Source organism: Carcharodon carcharias, chromosome 1, assembly GCF_017639515.1.
Source record: "Carcharodon carcharias isolate sCarCar2 chromosome 1, sCarCar2.pri, whole genome shotgun sequence".
Classification (NCBI taxonomy): Eukaryota; Metazoa; Chordata; class Chondrichthyes; order Lamniformes; family Lamnidae; genus Carcharodon; species Carcharodon carcharias.
This window is the reverse complement of record NC_054467.1, coordinates 154,952,448-154,967,086: the sequence shown is the minus strand read 5'-3', so window position 1 is coordinate 154,967,086 and position 14,639 is coordinate 154,952,448. Positions and strand designations below refer to the sequence as shown.

At 42.3% G+C, this 14,639-nt stretch overlaps 1 protein-coding gene across 2 annotated transcripts in view; it reads right to left on the bottom strand.

The window, feature by feature from the left end:
• cep135 (centrosomal protein 135) overlaps positions 1-14,639 on the bottom strand; it is a 170,138-nt gene that overhangs the window by 24,772 nt on the left and 130,727 nt on the right. For both annotated transcript variants that reach the window (XM_041201763.1, XM_041201754.1), the window contains exons 20-21: positions 10,280-10,390; positions 1,444-1,629 (exon numbers count right to left, since the gene is read on the bottom strand). In XM_041201763.1, coding sequence (XP_041057697.1) covers positions 1,444-1,629; positions 10,280-10,390 — 297 coding nt within the window. The remainder of the gene's footprint in view (positions 1-1,443; positions 1,630-10,279; positions 10,391-14,639) is intronic.

The window sequence follows — 14,639 nt, the reverse complement described above, 5'->3', positions numbered from 1 at the left end:
AGATCAACTATATGAAACTTGTGCTGATATGTGCTTGCTTTCCACGATGATACTGCCATTTCATACTGGTGAGCATCTATTTCTACACCACATGGAAGAGTCCTTCAATCAAAGGAGGCTGTTAATTTCCATCAAAAGCACTTCAAGATGACTTCTCTTCATGTAATTGTTGTATGATTGAATTCTTTGAAGATGTGACCAAAATGGTAGACAGGAATATCTACAGATGTTATGTATATGGATTTCCAGAAGACGTTTGATAAAGTTTTTCATAAGACACTGTTAGCTAAAGTTGAAGCTCATGAAATTGAAGTACATTTTTAACTTAGTTGGGAATTGGCTGAGCAGCAGGAGACAGGGATTAGGGATAATGGACAGTTACTCTCACAGGCAGAATGTGACTCGTGGTGTCCTAGAAGAATCTGCGTTGTGGCCTCAACGATTCACCACATTTATTGATGACTTAGAGGATGGGATAGAAAGCACCTATCCAAGTTTGATGATGAAATAAACATAAGCAGGACTGTAATGAGTGTAGATGGAAGTATAAAATACAAAGAGATATTAATAGGTTAAGTGAATAAGAAAAACTGTGCCAAATGGATTTAAATGTAGACAAATGTGAGGTCATCACTTTGGACCTGAAGAAGATAGAACACGAGACTTTCTAGATGGTGAAAAGAGACTTGGGGGTCCAGGTACATAGATCATTAAAATGTCATGAACAAGCACAGAAAATAATCAAAAAGACTAATGAAATGCTGGCCTTTATATCTAGAGCACTGGAATACAAGGGAATAGAAGTTATGCTTCAGCTGTAGAAAACCATGGTTAGACCACACTATCCCAGAGTACGGTGAGCAGGACTGGTCATGATACCTTAGGAAGGATACATTAGCCTTAGAAGGAGTGCAACACAGGTTTACCATAATGATACCTGGACTCCAAGGATCAAAGTATGAGGAGAGATTACATAAACTAGAGTGTTATTCCCTGGAATTTAAGGGGTGGCTTGCTCAATGTTTTCAAGATATTAAGGGGAATATAAAGGGTAGCTAGATAAAAACTGTTTGTGGTTTGGAAATCCAGGACCAGGGGCCAAAGTCTAAAACTTAGAGCCAGATCTTTAAGGAATGAAATTAGAAAACAAATCAACACACAAAGGTTGGTAGTGGTTTGGAACTCTCTTCCTAAAATGGCAATTGATGCTAGGTCAATTGTAAATTTTAAATCTGAGATTGATAACTCCGAAGCGATATAGGATATGGGGTGAAGGTGGAAACATGGAGTTAGGCTGCAGATCAGCCATGGTCTCACTGAATTTCTGAACAGGTTCAAGGTGCTGAATGGCCTACTTTCGTTCCTATATTACATAAAATGATCAAATAGGATACTCAATTTTATGTATATTTTAGATTTACAGACTTTGTTGATATCTAATACCTCTTCTATTTCCTTTTCAAGCTTGACCACTTTTTCCTCAAGATGCCGTCTTTCTGTGTCTACAGACAGGAGCTCCAGTCGAATTGAACTGCTCTCTCCTTCTGCCTGATGGGCCTTGTGCTCCCAGTTCTCAGCCTGATTACTTGCCATTCGGAATTGCTCCAGCATATGATGGAGTTCTTGTTCCTGTTATTAACAGCAAAGGTAAATATAAATCTTTCAGACTGAAGAATATCTGCAGAACATACAGACCAATCCTGGTTCTTCTATTACCTTCATCTTTAGGTACTGCTCCATCAGGGAGTGGAATGAAGGTTCACTAGACCGGTTCCAGGGATGAGGGGATTGCTCTATGCGCAGAGATTGAACAGAATAGGCCTATATCCCCTCAAAGTTAGATGAACAAAAGGTGATCTCACTACAACATGAAATTCCTTAAAGGGTTTGATAGGGTAGATGCTGGGAGGATGTTTATCCTGAAAATGCAGTGTAGTACTAGGGATCACAGTCTCCGAATAAGGGGTTAGTCATTTAGGACTTTTATGAGCAGACATTTCTTCACTCAAAAGTATGTGGATCTTTGGAATTCTCCACCCCAGAGAGCTGAGAGTGCTCAGTTGTTGAGTATATCCGAGACAGAGGTCAAATGAAAATAGATATTACAAAAATAAAGGGATAAAGAGAAGATGAAGTAGAGATAGAAAATCAGCCATGATCATGTTAAGTGGCAGAAGAGGCTCAAAGGGTTGAGTGGCTTTCTCCTGCTATTTGTTAGGTCCTAATCTAACAGATTTGTGCTGAGACTCCCATTGACAACCAATGACCAAGGTAGGATGAGTTTTGTATGTGCATTTTACAAATACAGATAATATTGATATGAGACCTCTAGTTGCTTTTCACAAGAAATAATTATCTTTAATAGAACAGGTTAATTTCATACAAATCTATTAAAATCATGCTTCTTCTCTCAGCGCTGTCTGTCAACAATTAGAGCACACAGAGTGTGCATCTTGTGGGGATCAGAATGTGAACACCCAAATTTCCTCTGGGACCTCACTCTAATTCTGCAGATGTATTTGGACACAGTATTGATTGCAACCAAATAGAAAGGAGGAACACTGAATGCATTTTAAGCCTTAAAGGGGACCTTCACTTTAAAGGCCATGCACAATGGAAACCTCAGAAAGGAAATAGTTTTTCGAGGTTTACTAATGATTGAAACAACAAATATCCAACATGGAGGCTGCAGGTCATTATTGGTGAGTTCTTAAGTTAATTACATACACCAAAAGTTGTGTTCTTTCGTTGCTATGATGGTCTTCTTTCATAAAATGATATGACTCATTTGAATACTTTCATGCTTCTGAGCCATGGCTCAGTTGGAGCAACATCAGGTGATCGTCTACATGCCATTACAGGTTGCCTCAGAGAGAACTGGTATGAGCAGCACTTTAGTAAAAGTCTGCTCTGTTGGACCTTCATAGCATTCTTACGATTTTGCTAGAAATCATGAATCTACTGGGTTATTGTAAAAAGCCGTCCTTGGGGAGGAAATCTGCTTCCTTGCCTGGTCTTGCTCAGATTTGACTCCAGACCCACAGCAAGTGGTTGACTCTTAACTTCCCTTAGCAAGCTGCTGAGTTGGATCAAGAAAATCTAAGAATAAAACCAGATGGCCCACTTGGCATCGACCTGGGCACCAGAAATAGCAAAGGAGCACCCTGCCCAGTTGACCCAGAAAAGTTCTCCTCACTAACATCTGAGGACTTGTGCAAAATTTGTGAGAACTGTCCCACAGACTAGTTCAGCAACAGCCTTGCATAGGTATACTTACTGAATCATACATTACAGCCAATGTCCCACCCTCCTCTATCAACAGTGGTACTGTCAGTACGTAGTGGCCCTGGCAGTCCTCAACATTGGTCTGGATCCCATAAAGTCTCATGGCATCAGGTCAAACATGGACAAGGAAACCGTCTGCTGATAACCACCTACCACCCTCCCGCAACTGATGAATCAGTATTCCTCCGTGTTGGACATCTTGGAAGAAGCACTGATGGTAGGAAGGGTGGGAAACTTCAATGTCCATTACCAAGATTGGCTTGGTAACATCACTACTGACTGAGTTGGCAGATTTCCTGAAGGACATATCTGTCAGACTGGACCTGCAGCAGATGATGAGAGAACCAATGAGGGGGAAAAACCTACTTGACCTCGTCCTCACCAATCTACCTACCACAGAGGCATCTGTCCATGGAAGTATCGATAAGAGTGATACCGCATAGCTCCTGTGGAGACCAAGTTCCATCTTCACACTTAGGACACTGTCCATCGTGTTGTTTTGGCACTCTCACTGTGATAAATGGATTAGACTAAGAACAGATCTAGCAACTCAAAACTGGGCATCCATGAAGCACTGTGGGCCATCAGCAGCAGAAATGTATTCAACTGTAATCCATAACCTCAAGGCCCAGCATATCTCTCACTCAAGCAATACCATCAAACTAGTGGACCAATTCTGGTTCAACCACCAGTGTAGGCGAAGCTCCAACACAGGATTACATGCATGGTAAACAGCAGAAGCAGCTTATTCTATAGTCTATACACAGTGAAGCAATCGCACAGCCACCAGATCAGATCAAAACTTTGCAGTTCTGTCAAATCCAGTATTGAATGGAGGTGGACAATTAAACACCCAGAGGAGGCAGCTCCAGGAACATCCCCATCCTCACACTGGCAGAGCCCAGCATGTGAGTGCAAAAGACAAGGCTGAAGTATTCACAACCATCTTTGGCCAAATGCATTGATGGATGATCCATCTCAGCCTCCTGCTGAGGAACCTACCATCATAGACAATTTGATTCACTCCATGCGATATCAAGAAATAGCTGATAGCTTTGGAAACAGCAACGGCTACGGACACTGACATTATCCGGAAGTGGTATTGAAGATTTGTGCTCTTGAACTAGCTGTGCCCTTAGCCAATCTGTTCCAATACAGCTACAACACTGGCATCTACCCGATAATGTGGAAAATTACCCAAGTATCTCCTGCCACAAAAAGCAGAACAAATTCAGTCTGGCAATTACAGCTCCAAACTTCAATACCACCTTAAGGCAACAATTTGACAAAGCGTGGCAGCAAAGTGCCCTTGAAAAATTGAAATCAATGGGAATCGGGGAATTCTCCACTGGTTGGAGTCATATCGAGCACAAAATCAGTAGGTTCTAGTTGTTGAAGGTCAATCATCTCAGCTCCAGGACATTGCTGCAGGATTTCTTCAGTGCCACGTTCTAGCTCCAAACATCTTTAGCTGCTTCAAATCCAACTTCAGGTCAAAAATGGGGATATTCACTGCTGACTGCACAGTGTTCAGTCCATTTGTAACTCCTAGATCCTGAAGCAGTCTGTCTGCATGCAGCAAGACTTGGATAACATTCAGGCTTTGGTTGATAAGTGGCTTGCGACGCTCAAGTGGCAGGCGATGACCATCTCTAACAAGAATCTAGCTATGTCTCCTTGACATTCAACAGTATTACCATAGTTGAAAAACTATAAGCCTAGGAAAGTGCACTGCAGAAAAATGGGATCAAGATTCGAAATGGAATTAAAACCAACGATGACAGCTGGAATTTTCTGCCCCCGTTGGCATCAGGCATCACTGGCTGGTGTGGGCGGATTAAATGGCGAGAAAGCCAAAAATCTGTTGTATGCTGTTCTGAAAGCAGTTTGCAATTGTCTGCTCCGCCTGTCAATGTGGGCTGCGTTTCCTGCCGCCGGACGTCTGGAACATCATTTTAATACATTTGCATCTAATTATGAGCCCTGCTCTACAGAATCAAACCCCTCATGCTGGATCATCCAGACACGCAATCAAGCATATGTGATTCACAACTGTACATAAGTGAGGTGCACCTGGTGAGCTGTACTTCGCTTGGGATTTCGAGGCTTGTTTGCCTACCTTTCTTCAGTCAGCACTCACGGTCATTAGTGCCAGGTTTCGTAGGCAGCACCACATCACTTTTAAGGGGGCTCACAGGCAGGTCTCTGCCCACCACACCAGCCGTATGGTGGGGTGGTTTTTCAATGGCTTGCTTGGGGAAGTGGCCTCGGGCAAGGGAAGAGGTTGCGGGCTGAACGGGATAAGGGGAGTATTCCAGGGTGCATGTGAGGGCACATGTTGATCTGTGCAATTTGCCTCAAGATGGTGAGGGCTGAGGAGGCAGTCTTCAGAGGAAATGAGGCTAAATAATGATGTGAGGGTTTACGTGAGAGTGTGAGTGATGATGTCCCTTGAGCTGGCAGTGAGTGAGATGCCAGTGAATGTGCGATGGCTTGTGAGTGTGAGTTTAGAGTGATGAGATGGCTGTCTTTAACCTGGCAGCACGGATGAGACCATTCATCCATTTTCTGCACTGGATGGCCGACCTCCTGTGTGCAGCAATGGCACTGATCAACTTTGCCACCACATCCCAAGCTGGAGTGGTGAGACTGATGGGTATCCTGCAGCCAGAGCGAGGGTTGAGGACATCATGGTGGGCCTCCACGGTTCTAGAAGGCGTACCAGGGACGCGTCTCTGAATTGGGGGGGGGGGCTGCACTCTTTGTTTTTGGGGTCATGTCTTCAACGGTGTCCTCCGAGGGTACAGCTGCAGTTTAAATATGGCACCCTGTATGTGGAAGCGGTGAGGTAACAGCATGGTGGCCAAATCAGAGGCCGCCCACCAGCAAGGCAGCGTGTGTCCTGTGGGTGCATAACGCTGGAATGAGACGAAACAGCACGAAAACCCACCACTGCAGCCGGCAGGCAAAACGTCCTTTTTCCCACCCACTTCCGCGTTTAGTGCAAACCTGGGATAACTGATAAGTCTGTTCTCAGCTAAGAGTTTGAAGCTATAACATGCAATTTTTGCAGTTTGAACCATTTAAAAGAAAGGTAATGCTGGGAATACATATTAATTTTAAAGAGGACTGGCTGTTAAAATCTGAATCCCTGGCACTGATGCAAGTTTGCAGTTTATTCAGAAAGAAAGGCAATTTGTTCTGCATCATATTTGGGACAGTGATGTAGTGACAAATGTTGAGGTGCAGGAGCTCTAAGAAAATGTGTTGACAATATCATTTCTAATTCTACTATTAATGTTATTTTCCTACGTATTAATCACTAGTACCAAACATCAGTAAAACTATGCTTTTTATGTGAAGAATATTCGTGCTGGTAGGCAATTTTTTTCAAACCATGTGGTATTTTGAATCATTAATCTTTAGCATAGCTACAATTTCATTATGCAACAGTTTAATTATTTAATTTAAGCATATTAAAAACATGAATTACAAAAAACTTTACTTACATCTGACTGGGGGATGATATTTGGGGCCACTGCTTTTCTTGATTTATATTTATAACCTAGACCTGGGTGTACAGGGCACAATTTCAAAATTTGAAGGTGATGCAAGACTTGGAAGTATTGTGAACTGTGAGGAGGATAGTGATAGACTTCAAGAGGATATAGACAGACACGTGGCAGATGAATTTTAACGTAGAGGGAGGATTGGGGGGGAGGCGAGGAGGGGGAGAATGGGGCATGGAAGGGGTAAGAGAAAGAATGTGGGGTGGGAGAGGAATGAGCCATGTGGAGGAATGAAGTAGGGGAAGGATTTTGGAGTGAAGAGTATGGAGAATTTGGGGGGGGGGGGGGGAAGGATTGGAATGGAGAGGGGAGCAAGGTTGGGAACAGGCAGAGAAATGGTTGAGGGTGAGGAAAGAAGGGGGTGGATTCTGACCTGCTTCCTCAAGTTACTGGGTTGGCGGGGGGTGTGGAGCAGCCTAATGCATTTAAATACAGGGTACAAATCCTGCAGTCAGGAGCTAGGGCTGAGGAACTGTCACCAAACAAAAGCCCCTGATGAATCCTCAGATGATAGGCTTCATCATTTGTTGATTGAACAAAGTACAAACAGATCAGTACAAAATATTGTTCCTCTTAAGAGTTAATTTCCCCCCTTAAGAACACCAGAGCCAACACCAAAAAAAGCCATATGCAAAATAGATGCCGCAATTCTGAATATTTCTAGAAAACAGAAAATGCTGCAAATATTCAGCAGGCCTGGAAGCATCTGTGCAGAGAGAAACAGAAAGGAAAAATTATGAACCTGAAGTCAAAGTACAGTACTGGAAAATGTTTAAGAGGTGTAACAGTCAACAGCACATCAGTGCCGGGCTAAGTTAAGCTTTTACAAACATGCTTAGTGAAAACATCTCAGTGTTAAACTGACCAAAAAAAGTTCCAGGAATGGACTTGGGTGTCTGAACTGATCTCCAGGACAGCCTGATCTTGGCTGTGCAATCAGTCAATCACCTAACACTCACTCAATAACCAGAAAAATGCAATATGTGGAGCACAAAGATTACTTTAAATGCAAAGAGAGCCATAGTAATGAAAGATGATCCCCACTTCCCCATACACAGTGAGTGTGGTTTACACATCTTAATACAGGACCCAGAACCCATGAAACCAAGTGGTAAATCCTTGTTCTTATTGCAAAGCCTTATGTGAACAAGCTTTTCCTGTTAATCACTCATTGCTTTGATGTTGGTGTTAGGAGGGAAAGTGAAACAGTTCCATTGAACTGTTATTGTTCTTTTAGTTATTAAACAGTCTAGTAAGTTATTTTTTAAATAGAAGAACAAAATGCTTCTGATTAAAATTGCTTGGGAACTTCCTGAATTTGAAACACTGTAAAACGGGGAACGTAATTCATTTTCTTTGCCCTGCTCGACTGACCCCGCCTCTGTGAAACTTCTTCACCAATTAGGACACTCGCAAAAACATTTTCTGATCAATCCCAGAGCACATGTAACTTTCAGGCCAGAGTGTAAAATTGGCGGGGAAAAGAGTGCGCAACTTGGCACCACGACGTATATATTTGTTTGGTAATTAATGTTTCCCTCAAAGCTTTAAAAACGTAAATTGCATTCAGGTCCCCAATCACTGACATTTATACTCCTGATCAAAAACAGAATTACCTGGAAAAACTCAGCAGGTCTGGCAGCATCGGCGGAGAAGAAAAGAGTTGACGTTTCGAGTCCTCATGACCCTTCGACAGAACTTGAGTTCGAGTCCAGTTTCCTGGACTCGAACTCAAGTTCTGTCGAAGGGTCATGAGGACTCGAAACGTCAACTCTTTTCTTCTCCGCCGATGCTGCCAGACCTGCTGAGTTTTTCCAGGTAATTCTGTTTTTGTTTTGGATTTCCAGCATCCGCAGTTTTTTTGTTTTTATACTCCTGATGCTTATTTTGGATAGTTATACATCTCATTGCTGTAACTTTTCCCCCAGTTGGATATTGCTCAATTAACATGTTACTGCTGCACAAAAATGTGCCAAGGCATCAGAACAAGCGCAAAGGGATTTCTCAAAGCATGACAGACCATGAGAGAAGACATGGCAGTGGGCACAGGAATTGTTTTCAACGCTGATATAATCTTTGATTTATATTAATAAACTTTGTGAGACTAATGACAATGACTTCAGAACTATGTTTTCTTGCATTCTTCATTATAATTTTTGTTCATGTGGTTTATCCAGTTTGGGACCCTTTGTATCTCTTCTTTCGCTGTCTGATTGTAAATTGAAATTGTGAAAAGCAGACTGTGCTGGCATTTTTTGAAGATTCCTACTCCTTGGTTTGATAGTCTTGGCAAATTCAAATGAATGACTCAGTGGCTCACCAGTAAATAAACGGTCCAGTGGTCTGAAAAATAATTAACTACTGGGGATTGCTCAACTGTGGTTTAAAATATGTTTGAAGGGCAGGCTGATTCTAAAAGTCTTCACTTGAAGCCTTTACTGTGCACTCTTCCAGAACAAAAGAAACAATCCCATCTTTAAAAAACAATTCTGTCAATACTTCTGAGAAAATTACAGAAAACATTTAGTTTCTGTGATTTGGTTCATTGTAAAGTTGGCACTTATGGAACCAAATATGACTCCCCGTCCACCCCAACTCCTTCCCCATCCACTGCCTCTCTGCCGCCAACCTCCCCAGCAGCTGCACAGCAATGACTGAAACTGACCTGACAGACTATCTTCAAAACACTGAGCCTGGGTCCCCTTAACTCCTGGGCCCCAGTGTTTGGAACCGACTGCACCTCCCCGCTCTTCCAGGCCCTGGTCGGAGATGCTGGAGCAGCAGTCTGGTGCGCTCCAGCAGCTCTATACCCCTGATTTAGAACTAAAATTAATATCCTACAATGATCAATAGAATTGTAATTAAATTACATTATTGCAATTTCTATCCATTCAAAATTCTAATAAAGTTTTTTCCACCATGTTCTAGATTTTAAACAGATCCATGGCCTAGTTAATTTTGTAATCAGATACAGTGCTGATTTAATTTAATACTTCATAGAACTTTGATACATTCATAAAATATCACTATTTCTTACCAAAATTTGTGCTCTATATCTTATACAAAAATTAATTAAAATTGCATTGACTCATTTGGATATTTCGACCAATCACTAAATAAAGAAATAGATAATTTAATAAATTAAAGGCCAAAAGGTGTGTTCCACTGTGCTTTACCATTACAATGTCACAATTCATCTATCAGCAGGCTCGGAATGAAGAAATTAATGTGCGCACAATGTCTTAATGTATTCAGTTGGTTGAATGACAAGCCAATCAATCAGCAAATAATTTGTTAGAGAATGATCAGTCTTAATCTGGTTCAAAGCTTACATTAAGAAACCAGCTATAAGAAAGAAAATACATTATTATGGTTAATAACAGACAAACATACTAGATTTCAGATTATCTTTTACCACTTCTTACCTTGGCAACCATTAAGCTTTCTATTCTTGCCACCTCATTGATGTAGCTATGCACTCTTGATTTGAATTCATCCTTTTCATGCAAAGCTTGTCCTAGCTCATTGTTGATTGCCTAGGATGAAGATTAGTGAAGGTTACCATTAAGTTCTTTATTAATTTAGTATAATACATACATAATTACTAAACTGCTTAAGTAAAGACAAAAAAGATAAAGCAATTACAATTATCATAGGTTATACTTTCTGATCACTGCATTCACCATTTTTAAAGCAAAGAAAAAGTTTAAACAGAATGCTTTTTGGATGATACCAGACTAAGGAGCCATTTCAACTGTACCTAAAGTAATGCATACACAAGGTGCTCTAGACATCAATTGTTTCAAATTTTAAATTTACATTGATTATATTACTGTGTTCAACAAGACATTCACGAACAGTACATTAGAAAATGTTAACGCCACTGGGCAAATCTGAGAAAATCAGAGGCAAGTGCATAGTCATATGCTGTTGTCATATAAAGCCAGTGCAAGTCCTGACTCCTGAAATTCATTAAATCATTGTGCTTTTGATTCACTGGCGATGTATATTTCAGTATCCTGATTTATGCTGAGACTTCAGATTGCCATTCTGCATTTGAAAACAAATGTGCAATGTAATGTGTAAATTACTCAGGGCAGAATTTTTTTACCCCGTCAGGTGGGCCCGGGAGCAGCTGCGCAATGGTCCGCCTGTGATCGGGTCTCAACTGCGATTTCACGCTGTGAAAGGCCAGCCAGCATGAACGTGCACTGATAACTTCAGCGCTGCCTGGATGGGGGCGGAAGTATGCGCATGCGCATGGGTGCGCTCAGTGAAAGCTCCCTGAAGGCACAGAACTGCCTCAGGGAGCTGGAGATTTGTAACATTAAAAACTAAGCTCTCAAAAATAAGGAGAACATGTTCCATCATGTGACTCTGTCACATGAGCAGGAACATGTTTAAAATGAGTTATAAAAATTTTTATTATTTGTTTAACCAGTGTTTGAAACCTCGTTCCACCCATGGATAAGGTTTCGCAGAAAATGCAAAGGCCGCCTGGCCTACTTGCCCACCCGCTAACTGTAAGGTTGGATTGGCAGGGAAAATTTCACTTTAATTAATTGGTTAATGAGCTTAACACCCCTTTTAATTTTCTGTTGACGTGCAGCCAACTCCTGCGCGCGCCCGCTGACCGAAATATCATGCGAATGCATAATGTTGGGACACTTTACCAACGTCATCAAGCGATATTTCATGCATGCCGCGCACATACCCACACGCCGAGCTGAAAATCCTGCCCTACATGTGTAATGTAGATATGGCATTGTCGTCGTCAGCTGTCCCTTGATTCGAGGATGGTTCTACTTAGGGTTGCGAGTTTCTGCCATGGGTCTTCATTTGATTGAATAGACTGTTTCTTGACCTACAAATCTTAGGGCACTATTTGATTCCTTTTTTTTCCTTCTCTGCCACTGCTCTGCCTCATCATTAAGGCTCTGGGTGGAATTTTACAGTTCGCCGCGGCGGGGGCATGGCCGGAAAATACGACAAGCTATTCAAAACTCCATTAATTTCAGTAGGACGGGAAGATCCGTAAAATTCTGCCTGTTGTGGCTCAAAACGTGATGCAGTTTGATGGACAAGTTGTCGCCATTCTGAATGATTGGTAGCAAACTCCTCCCAGTCATTAACATCAATGCTGCCACATCGATATTGCAAAGGAACTCAATGAAGGAATACATTGGAAAATCAACTTTTTTTGTTAACCATAACATGGCTCATACATATTGTGATTACAGACCAACACATTGGGTCATAACTTCTGACCTCCCCACTGTTGGATTGGGGGGGAAATCCCTCTTGGAACCTCACAAGTAAAGTTTTGCACGGCAATTACCCAGAAGTGCAAACTTCCTCTGGGCAATTGCCCTCTGGTGGGAACCATCCAAAAATGTGATTTAGATCACAAACTTTGGATGGTTCCAGCTGTGTTACACAGTTAGACACATGGAATTAAAACCTCTTCTAACTTATCAGTAACTACTGTAAAGAGCCAAGCTGACCATCCCCATAGGTCTCCCCCAACTCCTTGAACCCCCCAGTGGATTCCCCCCACCCCCCTGACCAACCATTCCATCCCCATGGCATTCCCCACATCCCCGACCATCCACTGGATTCCCCCACACCACTCCAACTTGACCGAATCCTTACCCCTTCTGCTGCCACTCCCTACTGCAGGCCCGATCTGTTACTCTCCCCGGTGGTCCGAACACCACCGCCCCCCACAACTCCCTCCCTCTGTGGTCTGACTCCCACCGCCCCCCCCCCCCCCCCCCCCCCCCCCCCCCCCCCCCCCGCAAACTTTCTGGTCCGTACCCTACCCCTTGCGAATAGCGATTTGATGCCAGTCTTTGGGATGCATGGCCTACATACCTAGTATCACACTGGCACTGAAATTCATACACCACACTACTCATTTGTGTGATAAGTAGAATGTCTTTGAGGCTTGGTGGCAGCATCCCGTTAGTGGCAAATATCACTCATGTTGCTGCTGCATAGTAGCAGCATGAAACAGCTAGCTTCACCTGTTGCTCAAATTTTTGAGATAACTTGCTCTTCCAGGGTAATCTGAGGTAGACTGAGCACTTTAAAGCTGAAAGTGATGGGCTTAGGCCCATTTACGAGTTTGCACAACATACAGCGCAAAATGATCTGATCAGGATAGCCATTATCCTGCAGGATGCCTTTAGTGCGCTCTATTTCTACATCAAGCTTGCATGGTGACCAAATAGCTCGGGCCCTATTTACAAGGTTGCCGATAAGACCAATCTTATAGAGTTGGAACTACAAGAATCCCAACAGGTATATTGACCAGTGAAGGCAGGCTTGCAATAGAATGGAGTAGAGAACCCCCCTCCCCTGGCAGATTTCTCAACTAGTACATCAAGGAAGGGGAGTTTGTTTGATTGCTCCATTTCAAAGATGAATTTGAGCACAGAATCCTCAGGATAAAGAACTTTTGAAATGTAGTCACTGTTAATGTTGGAAACCAAGGTGGATGGAAGGTCCCACAAAAGAATTAGCAGGTGATCTGTTTCCATGATGCTTATAAGAACATTAGAAATCGAAGCAAAAGTAGAACATATTGCCTCTTGAGCCTGCTCCACCATTCTATATGATTATGGCTGATCTTCTGCCTCAACTCTACTTGCCTGCTTGTTCCCATATCCTTTGATTTCCTATGTGACCAAAAATCTGCCTATCTCAGTCTTAAATATATTTAACAGTGAATCATCCACAACCCTCCGGGGTAGAGAATTCCAAAGATTCACAACCCTTTGAGTTATGAAACTTCTAGACCGTTTTAGAATCTAGGGTACTTTGGAAAACTACAACCAGAGCATCCACTATGTCTGCAGCTACCTCTTTTAGAATCCTAGGATAAAGGACACCAGATCCTGGGGGGATTTGTCAGATTTTAGTCCTTTAAGTTTCTCCAATATTTTTTCTCTGCTGATATTAATTACCTTAAGCTCCTCACTCTTATTAGCTCCTTGATTACCCTTTATTATTACCTTCTACTGGTAAGGAATAAGTATTGGCCAGAGCACCAGAACTGTGCTGCTATTTCCAAATACTGCCATGGGATATTTTACATCGACCTGACAGGACAGTTAGAGCTTTAGTTAATTGTAATATCTGAAAGATGCCACTTCCAACAATGCAGCATTCCCTCAGGACAGCATTGAAGTGTCATCCTAGATTATGTGCTTATCTCTGGAATGTAGCATGAACCCATGACCTTCTGACACAAATGAAAGAGAGCCACAAACATAAGAATTAGGAAGAGTAGGCCACTCGGCCCCTCAAGCTTGCATTAAGATTATGGCTGACCTGATTTTAACCTCATATTCCTGCCTACCCCCGATAACCTTTCACCCCCTTTTTTTAAACCAAGAATCTATCTACCTCTGACTTAAAGATATTCAAGGACTCTGCCTCAACCACCTCTTGAGGAAGAGAATTCCAAAGTTTCATAACTCTCAGAGAAAATCTTTCCTCATCTCTTTCCTAAATGAGCGACCCCTTTATTTTGAAATAGTGACTCCGAGTTCTAGATTCTGGTGCAACAGGAAATATCCTTTCCACATTCACCCTGTCAAGGCCCCTCAGGATCTTTTTTGTTTCAATCAAGTCACCTCTTACTCTTCTAAACTCCAGCAGATACAAGCCTAGCTGGTCCAGCCTTTCCCCATTAAGATAACCCGACCAAATCCGGTATCAATCTAGTAAACCTTCTCTGAACCACTTCTAATGCATTTACATTTTTTCTTAAATAAGGAG